Consider the following 18,852-nt stretch of genomic DNA (forward strand, 5'->3'; position numbering starts at 1 on the left):
TTCCATGTTAGAGCTCATTTTATTACTTCTCTTCAAATCAGATTAATCATGGAATGAAAACACACAGCAACAGAACGTACCAGCGTGACTTCAAACACTTTGTTACAGGAAGTGTTCAAACTGTCCTCCGTTAGTGAGGATACATGCATCCACCCTCCGTCGCATGGAATCCCTGATGCGCTGATGCACCCCTGGAGAATGGCGTATTGTATCACAGCCGTCCACAATATGAGCACAAAGAGTGTCTACATTTGGTACCGGGGTTGCGTAGACAAGAGCTTTCAAATGCCCCCATAAATGAAAGTCAAGAGGGTTGAGGTCAGGAGATCATGGAGGGCATGGAATTGGTCCGCCTCTACCAATCCACCGGTCACCGAATCTGTTGTTGAGAATCGAACGAACACTTTGACTGAAATGTGCAGGAGCTCCATCATGCATGAACCACATGTTGTGTCGTACTTGTAAAGGCACATGTTCTAGCAGCACAGGTAGAGTATCCCGTATGAAATCATGATAACGTGCTCCACTGAGCGTAGGTGGAAGAACATGGGGCCCAATCAAGACATCACCACCAATGCCTGCCCAAACGTTCACAGAAAATCTGTGTTGATGACGTGATTGCACAATTTCGTGCGGATTCTCGTCAGCCCACACATGTTGATTGTGAAAATTTACAATTTGATCACGCTGGAATGAAGCCTCATCCGTAAAGAGAACATTTGCACTGAAATGAGGATTGACACATTGTTGGATGAACCATTCGCAGAAGTGTACCCGTGAAGGCCAATCAGCTGCTGATAGTGCCTGCACACGCTGTACAGGTGCGGAAACAACTGGTTCTCCCGTATCACTCTCCATACAGTGACGTGGTCAACGTTACCTTGTACAGCAGCAACTTCTCTTATGCGGTTATCGTCAACTGCACGAAGAATTGCCTCGTCCATTGCAGTTGTCCTCGGTCGTTCTAGGTCTTCCCAAGTCGCGAGTCATAGGCTGGAATGTTCCGTGCTCCCCAAGACGCCGATCAGTTGCTTCGAACGTCTTCCTGTCGGTACACCTTCGTTCTGGAAATCTGTCTCGATACAAACGTACCGCGCCACGGCTATTGCCCCGTGCTAATCCATACATCATATGGGCATCTGCCAACTCCGCATTTGTAAACATTGCACTGACTGCAAAACCACGTTCGTGATGAACACTAACCTGTTGATGCTACGTACTGATGTGCTAGTACTGTAGAGCAATGAGTCGCATGTCAACACAAGCACCGAAGTCAACATTACCTTCCTTGAATTGGGCCAACTGGCGGTGAATCGAGGAAGTACAGTACATACTGACGAAACTAAAATGAGCTCTAACATGGAAATTTAAGCGTTTCCAGATACACGTCCACATAACATCTTTTCCCTTTTTGTGTGTGAGGAATGTTTCCCGAAAGTTTGGCGGTACCTTTTTGTAACACCCTGTATATACTCTATGGTGACACTACATAGTACTCAGAGAGCCACTACATGATGCGGCGCGGAAACGAGCTCCAGTGGTCCTGATTGGCCCCAGTTAAAGGTATTTACCGGTGTATCGTGTGGTTGCGACGTAATTGCGGCATGGTGGTATAGTAGTCTGGGGCTGTTTCCCCTGGTTTTGGCTCCTAGCATCTGATCATGGAGATGAATGATGTTCATGGAGACAGTTTAGATCAGTGGTTGCCAACCTGGGTATAATTACCTTCTGAGGGGTAAAATGAAATTTTCTGTGAGGGTAGGGGTAAAATTATGAAGCGTTCGATTACGATTTAGTTTTAAAAAAAACTCATTACCACTAACTCGTTAGACTCATAATTTCTAGTTAGATAATTAATTCTAAATTTGTCAAATGTGGGCATTATCGCATCGCGGACGCGGTTGAGGTTACAGTGAATGTATTTACGACGTTCATAGAAATTTGCGGGCTCGCGCTATTAGCGATAATTAGTTGCATCCGGCCACTTGTTTAGCCTCATCGAGTTACCGGCTTGCTCATTATTCTTTTTTCGTTAGTCGTTCGCTCGACAACCAAGTCGATGGTCACGTGAAGCGAAGGCACTGTTGGTGCCTCCGATTCTGTGTGTTGTGGTTTAGTTTGGCCGTGGTACATGCTATTTTGGTACTAATAATTAAATTCTTGATGTTTTTTCAGTCTGGGAGTAAGTGTTGTTTGAGCTCAGCTCCTTACCGCTGAAACCCGAAGTGGAAATCTCCGAGATATTTAGCGTGTTGCTACAGAAGAATGCTGAAGATTAGATGGGTAGATCACGTAACTAATGAGGAGGTATTGAATAGGATTGGGGAGAGGAGAAGTTTGTGGCACAACTTGACTAGAAGAAGGGATCGGTTGGTAGGACATGTTTTGAGGCATCAAAGGATCACAAATTTAGCATTGGAGGGTAAAAATCGTACAGGGAGACCAAGAGATGAATACACTAAGCAGATTCAGAAGGATGTAGGTTGCAATAGGTACTGGGAGATGAAGCAGCTTGCACAGGATAGAGTAGCATGGAGAGCTGCATCAAACCAGTCTCAGGACTGAAGACAACAACAACAACAATTTAGCGTGTCGTGAAACGTGTATCGGAAAGACACATTAGAGGCCATAGGAGGAGCAGTCTTCATTGCAGTTGACAAAAATAATTGTCTCTGTTGAGATCAAAGTGGAGTGCGACAGTGAATTTATGTGGTAGAGTATAACGGGTGAAAGTGAAAGCAAGTTTAATTGTAGGATGTTTTTACCGGTCTTCCGATTCCGCTGTGACAGTTCTAGTCATTCGAAGAAAGTCTACTGTCAGTACAGTGTAAATAGCCAGATCGTGCAATACTAAACACATCAAAATAGGTGTTGCATCACCTCGATCCCGAGAGTTTCGGGACCCTGTACCGAAAATTGGGATAGAGATCAACATAAACATCATTTCTGCCCTTCCAAGTAGCACGTCCTCTTGCATTGATGCATGCCTGTATTCCTCGTGGCATACTATCCACAAGTTCATCAAGGCACTGTTGGTCCAGATTGTCCCACTTCTCAACGGCGATTCGGCTTAGATCCCTCAGAGTGGTTGGAGGGTCACGTCATCCGTAAACAGCCCTTTTAAATCTATCCCAGGCATGTTCGATAGGGTTAATGCTTGGAGAACATGTTGGCTACTCTAATCGAGGGCACGCAGCTTTACTGTATGATAAAATGATGATGGCGACCTCTTGGGTAAAATATTCCGGAGATAAAATCGTTCCCCATTCAGATCCCTTAATCGGGCAGGTAGGTTAGAAAATTTAAAAGGGGAAATGGATAGGTTAAAGTTAGATATAGTGGGAATTAGTGAAGTTCGGTGGCAGGAGGAACAAGACTTCTGGTCAGGTGACTACAGGGTTATAAACACAAGATCAAATAGGGGTAATGCAGGAAAAGGTTTAATAATGAATAGGAAAATAGGAATTCGGGTAAGCTACTACAAACAGCAAAGTGAACGCATTATTGTAGCCAAGATATGTACGAAGCCCACACCTACTACAGTAGTACAAGTTTATATGCCAACTAGCTCTGCAGATGACGAAGAAATTGAAGAAATGTATGATCAAATAAAAGAAATTATTCAGATAGTGAAGGGAGATGAAAATTTAATAGTCATGGGTGACTGGAATTCGGTAGTAGGAAAAGGGAGAGAAGGAAATGTTGTAGGTGAATATGGACTGGGGCAAAGAAATGAAAGAGGAAGGCGCCTGGTAGAATTTTGCACAGAGCACAACTTAATCATAGCTAACACTTGGTTTAAGAATCATGAAAGAAGGTTGTATACATGGATTAACCCTGGAGATACTAAAAGGTATCAGATAGATTATATAATGGTAAGACAGAGATTTAGGAACCAGGTTTAAATTGTAAGACATTTCCAGGGGCAGATGTGGACTCTGACCACAATCTATTGGTTATGACCTGTAGATTAAAACTGAAGAAACTGCAAAAAGGTGGGAATTTAAGGAGATGGGACCTGGATAAACTGAAAGAACCAGAGGTTTTACAGAGTTTCAGGGAGAGCATAAGGGAACAATTTACAGGAATGGGGGAAAGAAATACAGTAGAAGAAGAATGGGTAGCTTTGAGGGATGAAGTAATGAAGGCAGCAGAGGATCAAGTAGGTAAAAAGACAAGGGCTATTAGAAATCCTTGGGTAACAGAAGAAATATTGAATTTAATTGATGAAAGGAGAAAATATAAAAATGCAGTAAATGAAGCAGGCAAAAAGGAATACAGACGTCTCAAAAATGAGATCGACAGGAAGTGCAAAATGGCTAAGCAGGGATGGCTAGAGGACAAATGTAAGGATGTAGAGGCTTGTCTCACTAGGGGTAAGATAGATACTACCTACAGGAAAATTAAAGAGACCTTTGGAGATAAGAGAACCACTTGTATGAACATCAAGAGCTCAAATGGAAACCCAATTCTAAGCAAAGAAGAGAGAGCGGAAAGGTGGAAGGAGTATATAGAGGATCTATACAATGGCGATGTACTTGAGGACAATATTATGGATTTGGAAGAGGATGTAGATGAAGATGAAATGGGAGATACGATACTGCGTGTAGAGTTTGACAGAGCACTGAAAGACCTGAGTCGAAACAAGGCCCCCGGAGTAGAAAACATTCCATTGGAACTACTGACGGCCTCGGGAGAGCCAGTCCTGACAAAACTCTACGATCTGGTGAGCAAGATGTATGAGACAGGCGAAATACCCTCAGACTTCAAGAAGACTATAATAATTCCAATCCCAAAGAAAGCAGGTGTTGACAGATGTGAAAATTACCGAACTATCAGTTTAATAATTCTCAGCTGCAAAATACTAACACGAATTCTTTACAGACGAATGGAAAAACTAGTAGAAGCCGAGCTCGGGGAAGATCAGTTTGGCTTCCGTAGAAATGTTGGAACACGTGAGGCAATACTGACCCTACGACTTATCTTAGAAGGAAGATTAAGGAAAGGCAAACCTACGTTTCTAGGATTTGTAGACTTAGAGAAAGCTTTTGACAATGTTGACTGGAATACTCTCTTTCAAATTCTGAAGGTGGCAGGGGTAAAATACAGGGACCAAAAGGCTATTTACAATTTGTACAGAAACTACATGGCAGTTATAAGAGTCGAGGGACATGAAAGGGAAGCAGTGCTTGGGGAGGGAGTGAGACAGGGTTGTAGTCTCTCCCCGATGTTATTCAATCTGTATATTGAGCAAGCAGTGAAGGAAACAAAAGAAAAATTTGGAGTAGGTATTAAAATCCATGGAGAAGAAATAAAAACTTTGAGGTTCGCCGATGACTTCGTAATTCTGTCAGAGACAGCAAAGGACCTGGAAGAGTAGTTGAACGGAATGGATAGTGTGTTGAAAGGAGGATATAAAAAGAACATCAATAAAAGCAAAAGGAGCATAATGGAATGTAGACGAATTAAGTCGGGCGATGCTTAAAGAATTAGATTAGGAAATGAGACACTTAAAGTAGTAAAGGAGTTTTGCTATTTGGGGAGCAAAATAACTGATGATGGTCGAAAGTAGAGAGGATATAAAATGTAGACTGGCAATGGCAAGGAAAGCGTTTCTGAAGAAGAGAATTTTGTTAACATCGAGTATAGATTTAAGTGTCAGGAAGTCATTTCTGAAAGTATTTGTATGGAGTGTAGTCATGTATGAAAGTGAAACATGGACGATAAATAGTTTGGACAAGAAGAGAATAGAAGCTTTCGAAATGTGGTGCTACAGAAGAATGCTGAAGATCAGATGGGTAGATCACATAACTAATGAGGAAGTATTGAATAGGATTGGGGAGAAGAGAAGTTTGTGGCACAACTTGACCAGAAGAAGGAATCGGTTGGTAGAACATGTTCTGAGGCATCAAGGCATCACCAATTTAGTATTGGAGGGCAGTGTGGAGGGTAAAAATCGTAGAGGGAGACCAAGAGGTGAATACAGTAAGCAGATTCAGAAGGATGTAGTTTGCAGTAGGTACTGGGAGATGAAGAAGCTTGCACAGGATAGAGTAGCATGGAGAGCTGCATCAAACCAGTCTCAGGACTGAAGACCACAACAACAACAACAACTCTAATCGAGCGATGTCGTTATCCCGAAGGATGTCATTCAAAAGATGTGCTCGATGGGGGCGCGAATAGTCATCCATGAAGACGAATGCCTCCTCAGTATGCTGCCGATATGGTTGCACTATCGGTCGGAGGATGGCATTCACGTATTGTACAGCCGTTACGGCGCCTTCTATGACTACCAGCGGCGTACGTCAGCTCCACATTGTTCCACCCCAAAACAGCAGGGAACCTCCACCTTGCTGCACTCGTTGGGCATTGTGTCTAAGGCGTTTAGCCGGACTTGCTTGCCTCCAAACACATTTCCGACGACTGTCTCGTTGAAGGCATATGAGACACTCAACGGTGAAGAGAATGTGATGCCAATCCTGAGTGGCCCATTCGCCGTGTTGTTGGGCCCATCTGTTCCGCGCTGCATGGTGTCGCGGTTGCAAAGATGGACTTTGCCATCGACGTCGGGAATGAAGTTGCGCATCATGCAGCCTATTGCGCACAGTTTGAGTTGTAACGCAACGTCCTGTGGCTGTACGAAAAGCGTTATTCAACATGGTGGCGTTGCTGTCAGGGGTCCTCCGAGACATAATCCGTAGTTAACGGTCATCCACTGCAGTAGTAGCCCTTGGGCGATCTGAGCAAGGCATGTCATCGAAGGTTTCTGTCTCTCTGTATCTCCTCCATGTCCGGACAACATCGTTTTGGTTCACTGAGACGCCTGGACACTTCCCTTGTTGATGTCCTTCCTGGCACAAAGTAAGAATGTGGACGTGATCAGACCGCGGTATTGACCGTCTAGGCATGTTTGAACTACAGACAATACGAGCCGTGTACCTCCTTCCTGGTGGAATGACTGGAACTGATCGGCTGTCGGATCCCCTCCATCTAACAGTCGTTGCTCATGCATGGTTGTTTACATCTTTGAGCGGGTTTAGTGACATTTCTGAACAGTCAAAGGGACTGTGTCTGTGATACAATATCCACAGTCAACGTCTATTTTCCAGAGTTCTGGGAAGCGGACTGATGCAAAACTTTTGTCGTTGTGTGTAGTTGGAGGTGACTTTAAGCTACCAAGTATAGACTGGGATGTCTATGGATTCATTGCGGGGTGGTACAGCTAGTCGTGTGAAATACTTTTGAACTCGTTTTCTGAAAACTGCCTTGAGGAGTTTGGTTAGCAGCCCACATGTAATGGAAATATCTTAGACCACGTAGCTTCTAATAGGCCGGACCTTATCGACAATGTCAGTATAGAAACAGGTATTTGCGATGTCCGCAGCTCGTGGTCTAGTGGGCAATGTTGTTGTCTCTGGATCACGGGGTCCCAGGTTCGACTCCCGACCGGGTTGGTGATTTTTTCCTGCCCGGGAACTAGGTGTTTGTATTGTCCTCATCGTTTTATCATCATCATCATCATCATCATCATCATCATCATCACCATCATCATTCGTAACAGTGGCTAGATTAGATTTTGTAGAAATTGGACTGTGTAAACATGGAGACTTTGCTCGGGCGCTGATGACTGCGCAGTTCGGCGCCCCACAAACCTAACATCATCATCATCAGCAGCAGCAGCAGGGCTTGGTGATCACTATGTCACTACAGCAACTATGGTTATGAAAGTTAATAAATCATTCAACAAGGCTAGGAGAGTGTTTCTGCTAGATAGAGCAGCTTTAAGCAGTTGTTAGCATCTCACTTAAAGAGTGAATTAATGTCACTTAGTTCCACTAGGGGGACGTAGAGGGATTATGGACAAAGTTAAGGCAGAGTGTAAATCATGGCCTAGTAAATGGGTAAAAGACGGAGAAGACCCGCCATGGTTTAATAACAAATTCGGAAGATGCTGAGGAAGCAGAAACTGTTGCACTCTCGGTTCAAGAGAGAACGCACAAATGACGACATACAAAGCTTAGTAGAGATTCGTGCCTCTGTGAAAATATCTATGCGCGAAGCATACTACTACTACCACCGTTATATCTTAGCAAAAGACCTGGCAGAGAAACCGAGAAAATTCTGGTTCTATGTAAAACCGCTAAGCGGGCCGAGGCTTCCATTTAGTCCCTTGTTGACCAGCCAGGTTTGGCAGTTGAAGACAGCAAAACGAAAGCCTTAGTTTTAAATTTCGCGTTCAAGAAATCATTCACGTAAGTATATTGTACAAACATACCGTCATTTGACCACTGGACAGACTCCCGCATGGATAACATAGCAAAAAGCATCCTTGGCTTAGAGAAGCAACTGGGAGATTTGAAAGCGAATAAGTCACCAGGTCCGGATGGAATCCGAATTCGGTTTTGCAAAGAGTACTCTACGACATAGGCCTCTTATCTAGTTCGCATTCATCGCAAATCTCTCAGCCAGCACAAAGTCCCAAGTAACTGGAACACAGCGGAGGTGACTCCTCTGTATAAGAAGCGTAAAAGAACGGACATGCAAAATTACAGACCAATTTCCCGAACTTCGGTTTGCTGCGGAATCCTTGAACATACTGTCAGTTCGAATGTCATACATTGTCTTGAGACTGAGAAGCTTATGTCCACGAATCATGATGGTTTTAGAACGCTTCGTTCGTGCGAAACTCAGCTTCCTCTTTTCTCACATGATATAGTGCGAACTACGGATGAAGAGCAACAACCAGATTCCATGTTTCTAGATTTCCGGGAAGCATTTGACACGGTGCCCATTTGCAGGCTGTTAACGAAGGTACGAGCGTATGGAATATGTTAACAGATATGTGATGGACTCGAAGATTTATTAAGTACCAGAACCCATTATGTTGTATTCGACAGCGAGCGTTCGAAACAAGTGTATCGTCAGGCGTGCCCAGGATCGCTGTTGTCCTCTATACATACATAAATGATTTTGCGGACGAGGTGTGCAGCAATCTGCTGACGTTCACTGATGATGCTGCGGTGTACGGTAAGCTGTCGAAGTTAAGTCCTAAGTAGAATTTCGATTTGGTGTGATGAATGGCAGCTAGCTATAAGTAGAAAAATGTAAGTTAATGCAAATAAGTAGGAAAAACAAATCCGTAATGTTCGAATACAGCATTAGTAGTGTCCTGCTTGACACAGTCAGTCGTTTAAATACAGGTTATTTCAAAAAAAATATACGTATTACAAAGTATTCTTTTGTCCAAACTATCGATCGCTGCGCCTTGGCTCGGCTATTGGAGAAACGAATACAATAGTCTAGTTTATATTAATAGCCGCTAGATGTCAGTTGTCTTCTGTTTTGCTCGGTAACCGTCATATGTTTAAAATGGCTACTCCGCAGCAGAAATCATTTTGTGTGTGCAAAGACGTTTCGAGCTGAGGTACCAAATTGATCCTCCGAATGGGTGGAACATTCGCAGATGGTATGGACAGTTAATAGACACAGGATGTGTATGTAGACCAAACAGTTTTGCCGCCCTCGTGTCCTTGAAGTAAATGTTGCACGAATTCAAACCGCTTTCCAGCGTAGTTTTTCAGAATCAACTCGTCGTGCCAGTCGGGAGTTACAACTGCCTACAACAAAAATTTGGCGTGTTTCGAGACGTCGGTTGCTTATGAAGCCGTACAAGTTACAGCTATTACAAACCCTGCGTCCTAAAGATAGTCACAAACGTGTGGCATTTTGTAACGATATTCTTGATGCTACTGACAATGCTAACACTTTTGCACAACGCATCGTGTTCAGTGGTGAAGCGACTTTCCATGTTAGCGGTCAGGTTAACAAACACGGTGTTCGAATTTGGGGACTACAGAACCCTCATGCAGTCACTGAACATGTACGAGATTCGCCCGAAGTCAATGTGTTTTGTGAGATATACCGATCATCAGTTAACAGCTCATTCTTCTTTGATGGAAACGCCGTTAACGGTCAGCAGTATCTCGCTGTTACAAAACTGGTTGTTGTCGAGGCTGCACGAGGACAACTTCATTTTTCAACAAGGCAGAGCACTCCCTGACGAATTGTCAAGTGCGTGAGTATCCGAATAACACTCTACCGAACCACTGAATTGGTCGTCAAGGAGCTAGCGGCTTAGCATGTCTCAGCTACGCTCCACAGTCACCGGATTTAACACCCTCCACTGAACATGGAAAAGCTGTAGAACCGAACCCGTACTGTCATAACGTCGGTGACAAAGGACGTGCTTGCCTGAGTATGGAAGGAATTTGAGTATCGATATGATATTGTTCGTGTCACTGATGGAGGACATATTGAACATCTGTAATCTGAACTTGAGAGGTTCGTAAATATGCGTGTAAAGGTTCATATTCATATGTCTTGAAGTTTAATGCATTCGAAACACGTATATTCTTTTTGTAACGCCCTGTATAAGGGCCTAACGTTGCAAAATAATATGAAATGGAACGCACATTTGAGGATTGTGGTAATTATGGTAGGGAAGGCGAAAAGTCGACTTTAGTTTACTGTGGGAATTTTAGGAAAGTATGGTTCATCTGTAAAGGAGACGCATGCAGGACGCTGGTGCGACATAGTCTTTAATACTGCTCGAGGGTTTGGGATCTGTACCAGGTCAGATTGAAGGAGGACATTGAAGTACACTACTGGCCATTAAAATTGCTACACCAAGAATAAATACATATGATAGATGGGTATTCATTGGACAAATATATTATACTAGAACTGACATGTGATTGCATTTTCACGCAATTTGGGTGCTTAGATCCTGAGAAATGAATACCCACAACAAGCACCTCTGGCCGTAATAACGGCCTTGATACGCCTGGGCATTGAGTCAAACAGAGCTTGGATGGCGTGTACAGGTATAGCTGCCCATGCAAGTTCAACACAATACCACAGTTCATCAAGAGTAGTGACAAGCATATTGTGATGAGCCAGTTGCTCGGCCACCATTGACCAGACGTTTTCAGTTGGTAAGAGATCTGGAGAATGTACTCACCAGGTCAGCAGTCGAACATTTTCTGTATCCAGAAAGGTCCGTACAGGACCTGCAACATGCGGTCGTGCGTTATCCTGTTGAAAAGAATGGTTTCGCAGGTACCGAATGAAGGGTAGAGCCACAGGTAGTAATACATCTGAAATATAACGTCCACTGTTCCAAGTGCCGTCAATGCTAACAAGAGGTGACCGAGACATGTAACCAATGGCACCCTACACCATCACTCCAGGTGATACCCCAGTATGGCGATGACGAATACACGCTTCTAATGTGCGTTCACCGCGATGTCGCCAAACACCGATGAGACCATCATAATGCTGGAAACAAAACCTGGATTCATCCGAAAAAATGATGTTTTGCCATTCGTGCCCCCAGGTTCGTCGTTGAGTACACCATCGCAGGCGCTCCTGTCTGTGATGCAGCGTCAAGAGTAACCGCAGCCATAGTCTCCGAGCTGATAGTCCATGTTGCTGCAAACGTCGTAGAACTGTTCGTGCAGATGGTTGTTGTCTTGCAAACGTCCCCATCTGTTGACTCAGGGATCGAGACGTGGCTGCACGATCCGTTACAGCCATGTGGATAAGATGCCTGTCATCTCGACTGCTAGTGATACGAGGCCTTTTTAATACGGCGTTCCGTATTACCCTCCTGAACCCACCGATTCCATATTCTGCTAACAGTCATTGGATCTCGACCAACGCGAGCAGTAATATCGCGATACGATAAACCGTAATCGCGATAGGCTACAATCCGACATTTATCAAAGTCGTAAACGTGATAGTACGCATTTCTCCTCGTTACATGAGGCATCACAACAACGTTTCACCAGGCAACGCTGGTCAACTGCTGTTTGTGTATGAGAAATCGGTTGGAAACTTTCCTAATGTCAGCACGTTGTAGGTGTCGCCACCGGCGCCAACCTTGTGTGAATGCTCTGAAAAGCTAATCATTTGCATATCACAGCATCTTCTTCCTGTCGGTTAGGTTAAATTTCGCGTCTGTAGCACGTCATCTTCGTGGTGTAGTAATTTTAATGGCCAGTAGTATAATTCAGAGGCGGGCTTCTAGATATGTTACCGGTAGGTTCGAACAACACGCAAGTTTCCGGCGATGCTCCGGGAGCGATGCTTCCTGAAGGGAAGGCGACGTTCGTTTCGAAGAACATTAGTGAGAAAATTTAGCGAACCGGCATTTGAAACTGACTGCCGAATGATTCTGCTGGCGCCAATGTACGTTGCGCAAAAGGACCACGAAAATAAGATAAAATTATCTCTCATACGGATGCATAAAGACAGTCGTTTTACCCTCGCTCTATTTACAGGTGGGACAGGAAAGGAAATGACTAGTAGTGGTACAGGGTGCCCTCCGCCACGCACCGTACGGTGGCTTGCGGAGTATCTACGTCGCTCTAGACATAGTTGTAGAAAGTGTTGTTCACACTCTATGACAGAATTTACCTGGTGTAGAGGCATTGTCTGTAGATTCGATCTGTGTTTTGTTTGAGATCAAAACTGAAACGGTTTTCTTTTGCCTAGATTCCATATATTGTTGTAATTTATTAGCCTGTTCATCAGCTTTGTTAAGAAATTGCATGTGGTAACTGTCATCAGCGACATTTCATAGTTCAAAATACAACTCATAAAGCAGGCTAGTCAACTTGCGTCTTATAATGACCATGGTGTTGGTAATTATCGCGGGAGTTACAATAGAGATGTCCTAGTTTCAGTGTAGCGTTGGAAAGGAGTGTGTATTACGAAATGTTACCACAACTAGGCCACATCGCACTCGCCAATGAAAGAGATGGAATCTACCAGATGCTTGCAGCTGCTAATATTTTGTAGCTATTTTGCTTTAGAGTGCCTGTCGCAGCTTCTTCTTTCTTCTCCCTATCCCTTACGAGCGTAAGGTTTTCCTCGCCGTGCTCCTGTCTTGCATTCGCTCTCTTTTACGCTTCTACTCTTCAAGCTACACGCCGACGTCGAATGCATAACGTCTGCGAAAAACGAACAGTGTGTCAGTCTCGCAGACTGCAAGGAGGGGACAGGAAGGACGTTAGTGGTGGGGCTGCGCCGGAGGAGGGGAGTAGGGAAGAGGGGTAGACGCTGCACTTGTTATCAGGTCGCGAGCCGCGTTCTACCAGTCTGCCGGCGTCGCTCGCTTCTGGCCTTGGTTAGTGATTTGCGCGTCGTCGTCGTTGCTATGGCAGCAGGAGAGCTGTCACTGTTCCGAGAACAGCTGCCCTCAACCTGCAGGAGTCTGCTCGGAGGTGTGACCTCAGGCGAACGAAGGTGTAATGCGTATGAGAGAGCCTCTGGGAGAGACGATGATTTTGATGACAGCGACAAGTCTGACGGCGCCGAGGGCCAGGCGGACAGTTGCGAACCTTCCTCCCACTCTGCCACCAGCCGTACCACAGAGGATCTGGACAGCTCTGAACAGCTGCATGACAGACTCACTTGCCAGTCGATTACTGAGCATGTCGACCCCGGTGCATCGCGGGAACAGGAGAGAGCAGAAGAAGACGGCGTCATACAGAGCGAAGGAGACGTCTTGGAGTTGCTGTCTTCTCTGTTGCACGGTGAACAGACCTTGGAGCATCTGGAAGTGTCAGATTCACAGGCAGTCACCGTCGGCAACGTCACCTATGTCTTGGGCGATATCAAGATGAAGGAAGTGGTGCAGGAGAACACTCTTAAGCAGCAGATGTTTGTGAAGAAGCGAGGTAAGAAATTGCTTTGTTTATTAGTAATTATGATCGCATCGGCAGAGCGGTCATCGGATATGCATTGCTGGATCAAATGCGGTATTAGACCAAACAAAACGAGCGCAGAATCGCACTTGAGCTCGTTCCAGTGAGGCCATAGAAAATATTGCAGGCACGATCAAAAAGTTTCCGTTTGAGGTCGTTGCTGCAGCGTAACGTGGCGCGACTCCGATGCGGGTATAAAAGCACCAATAAGTAGACAAGGGATTAGGGCGGCATTCCTGTCTTTCCGACGTGCATGCGGTAGATGTGGAAACGTCACTGTGGCGATGTTATTACCACGTGAGACCACACAGGACCAATGTGCTGTCATTCTTATCTTCGCTGCAGAAGGACAAACGCCAGTAGCCATCCATCGGAGAATGAACAATGTGTATGGGACAACATGCCAGTCGAAGCGTCCCCATGTCCAGGTAAACTGCGCCAAGGATTGATGCTGCTTCGCGATAACGCACGTCCCCATATCGCAAATGTCGTAACCCAAAACTGGCGCCAACTCAAGCTGGAGAGACTCGAGCGTCCGCCATATCGTTCTGGTCTCTCCCTGTGCTGTTATCACGCCTTCGGCCCCTTAAAAAAGCCCTTGAGGGGTCGATTATTCCTGTCTGACGAGGTTTGGCGGCAGGCAGTTATGGGCTTCTCCAAGCAACAGGGCACAGTGTTGTATCAACAGGGGATTTTCAACCTGCTGCGTCAGTGCGATACTGTTTCAGTGTTCAAGGCGATTTTGCCTGATTACCATACCGAGTCTGGACTGTAAGGCCTCCGAACGGAACTTTTTTGATCGCCCTTTACGATTCACTGGGCCACTGGCCAAAGAGTTCAATTCTGTGCTCACTACTCAAATTTTCTAAGAAACGTTCGTCACCTGCTAAAATGAGGAACCTGGACGTTGATAAATGACTGTATTTCATTTCGTTACCTTCAACGTCTGTTTAGTAGATCACATATTTGTTACCAATTCAGTTTTAATAGCAACTGCTGCCATTTTAAAGTTATTCTGCCTTAACTCTGGAGAAGAGTTTGTTGGTTCATTTAAACCTTAGTGATTGATTTTATACGCTGTTCTTGTTGATAAAGTAATGATTCTGAAGACTAGATCGATGCGGCTGTCGACGCTAGTGCACGTTGTGTGAGTCTTTTCATATTTCCATATCAACTGCACTCCACATCTCTTTGTATTACTGTATTCACGCCATTATACCCCTCACAATTTTTATTCTCCATTCTTCCCTTCCTTACCAAATTAACTGTTACTTGATGTCCCACGACGTGTCGTATCGGTCTTTCAGTCTTTTAGCCATTTTGTGTCATAAATCTGTTTTATTCCCAATTCGAATTAGTACCTATCCTTCAGCTATCTGGTGTACCAAAGTACTAAGGATTATTCCGCAGCATCACACTTCAAAAGCTCCAGTTCTCGTCTCATTTGTATGTTTGATCGTCCATGTATGGGCAGATATGACCAAATGTTCAAAGCTTTCTCATGACTTGTCTGATATCCACCTGGACAAATCAATCAAAATTACTTAATTTTCATAAAACCGAGTAAATTAGTTTTGTACGCGTGCATGTGACGGAGCCACAACCAAATTGAAAAATCACGTACTACGTAAGTCTTTCTCTGAAAGAAACCACTAGTGCTTTCGGTTTGTGATTCAGGACGACAGATGACAGTGGTATACTTTCTTTCTGCTTTCGTTTGCTTTCCATTAGACAGATGCTATTTGAAGGAAGTCATATTCCTGTGCAGACTATTTTATTTTGAAATATAATCACTTACACCAACTTCAGGAAGAAACGAGAAACAAAATCACGTACATTATGTCTTCCAAGTAAGAAATAAAATCACACGCACAATATATAGTTTGTGTGTGACTTTATTTCTAGTTGAAGTTATTTATATGCAGCAGAGTGTCCAATAGTTTTGAACGCTCGCCCTGCAATATTGTTTTGACTCTACAACACGTCGGTACGAACTTCTGTTACGATCGGAGCATAAGTAACTCGTGCCGACTTGAGCGCAGATGTCGCGATGACGTCATCTCGGCTTATCAGTATATGCGCTTGCAGTGCAGTCAGTTATTTATTTGTTAAGGATCATGTCTTACGTATATTGCAGCCTCTAATATTTCACATAAATTGCGCTTAGCCAAGGAAAGTGTGTTTTTAATAGGAAATATAAAACATCAAATAACTGGGCGCGATTTACCATCAAATAAATAATACAACATACGGGAATTAAAATTAACCATTTGTGGAACTGCTGTACTTCTGGTTTAATAGTGCATTATATTTCGGCAGAAAGCAAAAATTCCGATAAGAACAGTTCAGCACTGTCCACAAAAACGTATTAAATTGTATTCGAGGTGGAGAAAATTGCGAAAAACGCAATAAAGTATCAATATGTGTTCAAGCGCCGAGAAGATACGTTCATAAATAATTTGGATAATTTATTTGATATCTCACATGCCAATGCCCTTGAAACAATCAAGTTGGAAGAAGACACGATGTTTCTATTTCGGCAGAGAGAGAGAGAGAGAGAGAGAGAGAGACAGGGCGTAAAGGCGATCTTGCAGGCGTAGACCGAATACTTGCGGATAAGGAAGAAAGGGTGAGGCAGAGAAAACTTGATAAACTGGAAAGGCAAGAGAAACAAAAGAGTACAGCATCTTCTTTTATATCTTCTGTTGTACTTCCTTCACCATCATCTGAAAAATCATATAAGGCACTTTTAAGTTCAGATGAAATTCATGTTGCTGACGCTGAGTTTCTAGAACGTAATTCTGAGAGTAGGTCATTGAAGAATGCTGCAAGGCGAGACGCCACACATTTTAGTACTGAAAAATTAGCGGCTGCGTTCGATAGATGCCAGTGAGTGTAAGAGATTGCGTATACCTATGCTTTAGGCGACAGGAGAGACACTTGGTCACAATACAGAAGAGATCCATATTAATAAATCTTCTCTTTATAGATTTAGACAGAAGAAAAGAAGAGAATGGTCTCAAACAATTAAAACAGCTTTCGATAACGATATCCTTGCTTTTCTTACCGTGCACTGGGATGGAAAACTGCATGAAATGTCGGGGACCCAACGAAGAAAGACTTCTAACCAAGGTTACAGTTGGAGATTGTGAACAGCTCATTGACGTTCCAAAATCACAGTATGGTTCTGGTAAAGAGCAAGAGAACGTTTTTTGGAAGTGATTAACTTACCGGGATATTGAAATCAATGTACAAATACTCTGCAGCGACACAACTGCTTGAAACACTGGATGTCTTAATCGGACATACATCTTAGTTGGTCATAAATTGGACAGGGAGATGGTGTGCCTCTCATGCCGTCATCACATATGCAAACAAAGAACCACCGTCCGGACGGGCCTTGAATGCCCAACGGCACCGACTGGCCGCCGTGTCATCCTCAGCCCTTAGGGCGACACTGGATGCGGATGTGGAGAGACATGTGGTCAGCATATCGCTCTACCGCCCGTTGTTAGATTTCGTGACCAGTGCCGCTACCTCTCAGTAAAGTAGCTCCTCAATGGGCCTCACAAGGGTTGAGTGCACCTCACTTGCCAGCACTCAGCAGACCCGGATGGTGACCCATCCAAGTGCTAGCCAAGACCAACTGTGCTTAACTTCGGTGATCTGAAGATAATCGGTGTTACCATCACTGAAAGCCCGTTGGCCTATCACATGTATGAGCTAATTTAAAAAAAAAAGTTATTTGAATGTAAAGTACTTGGTGTAACAATTAGTCCTTACATACCTGTTTTCCAACGTTTGAGAGAAAACTGGATGTTATGGATCAAAACAAGAAAAAATTCCCTTAAGTATGGGCTCTGAAATGCATATCTTATGAGCTAAGAGCACTTTTTCATCTTCACTACTGTGGAACATGTCTCTTCTACTAAACAAGTTCGCATAGCTCCAAGGTATGCATTTCAGAGTCACTGTTTACCAGACTTTTCTCCTTCAAATAACTGTTCCTGTCATATCCGTGAATGCTGATCATTCCTCTTGTCACATTCCGCTTATTGTAAAACCTGTGCGCAGTGAAATTGATTTGAAGGGTAATGGCAGAACTAGTCTGTAATTTTGACAGTCTGAGCGTGAAAAGTGTACATTATGAATACAAATTATCTACAGAGCTCCTTGTATTTGCTTTACAGCTGTGGTGCAAATTTAATCGAAATCATGAAGACGTAAGAGGATCTCCGGTTGAAAAATTCTACATAGGCAAGCTATATACAAAAATGGTTCAAATGGCTTTGAGCACTATGGGACTCAACTGCTGTGGTCATTAGACCCCTAGAACTTAGAACTACTTAAACCTAACTAACCTAAGGACATCACACACATCCATGCCCGAGGCAGGATTCGAACCTGCGACCGTAGCAGTCGCACGGTTCCGGACTGCGCGCCTAGAACCGCGAGACCACCGCGGCCGGTCAAGCCATATACAAATTAGATCGAAGGTTCGAGGTGGACCGGTTAAGTAGCAGACTTACTCTCAGTGGCCATCCAAAATTAGTAACTAGTGAAGAATATCTGCAGCTTGTTGCACAGGCATTCGTTTAATCACCCAAGGAATCTACAAGAAGAGCTTCTAAGGAAATATAATTTTCGGACAGAAGTTTAAGGAGTTCAAATGTATGTGAAATCTTTATGGGGCTTAACTGCTAAGGTCATCAGTCCCTAAGTTTACACACTACTTAACCTAAATTATCCTAAGGACAAACACACACACCCATGCCCGAGGAAGGACACGAACCTCCGCCGGGACCAGCCGCGCAGTTCATGACTGCAGCGCCCTAGACCGCTCGGCCATTCCCGCGCGGCAAGTTTAAGGAGAATATTATAAACATTACATCTGAAGCCTTATTAGCCTACATTACTACACGTCCTAATCGGTGTAGATAATGATCGAAGACATGAATTCTGTGTACGTCATGTGATCTGCAATGGAAGTGATCCTAACTTCTACAAAACAATCCTTTGATGTGATGAAGCAAGCTTCAAGTTAAATAGAGACGTTAACAAGCACAACGTGCTTGTACTGGTC

At 44.0% G+C, this 18,852-nt stretch overlaps 1 protein-coding gene across 2 annotated transcripts in view; it reads left to right on the plus strand.

Annotated features, from left to right (window-relative positions):
• Window positions 1–13,131: 13,131 nt before the first annotated feature.
• Window positions 13,132–18,852, plus strand: part of LOC126267343 (uncharacterized) — a 160,331-nt gene continuing 154,610 nt past the window's right edge. The window contains exon 1 of one of the 2 annotated variants that reach the window (XM_049972465.1): window positions 13,132–13,742. In XM_049972465.1, the coding sequence (XP_049828422.1) occupies window positions 13,220–13,742 (523 nt within the window). In that variant the 5' untranslated portion in view covers window positions 13,132–13,219. The remainder of the gene's footprint in view (window positions 13,743–18,852) is intronic. The other variant, XR_007548996.1, reaches the window with a different exon arrangement.

This window comes from Schistocerca gregaria, chromosome 4 (assembly GCF_023897955.1).
Source record: "Schistocerca gregaria isolate iqSchGreg1 chromosome 4, iqSchGreg1.2, whole genome shotgun sequence".
Classification (NCBI taxonomy): Eukaryota; Metazoa; Arthropoda; class Insecta; order Orthoptera; family Acrididae; genus Schistocerca; species Schistocerca gregaria.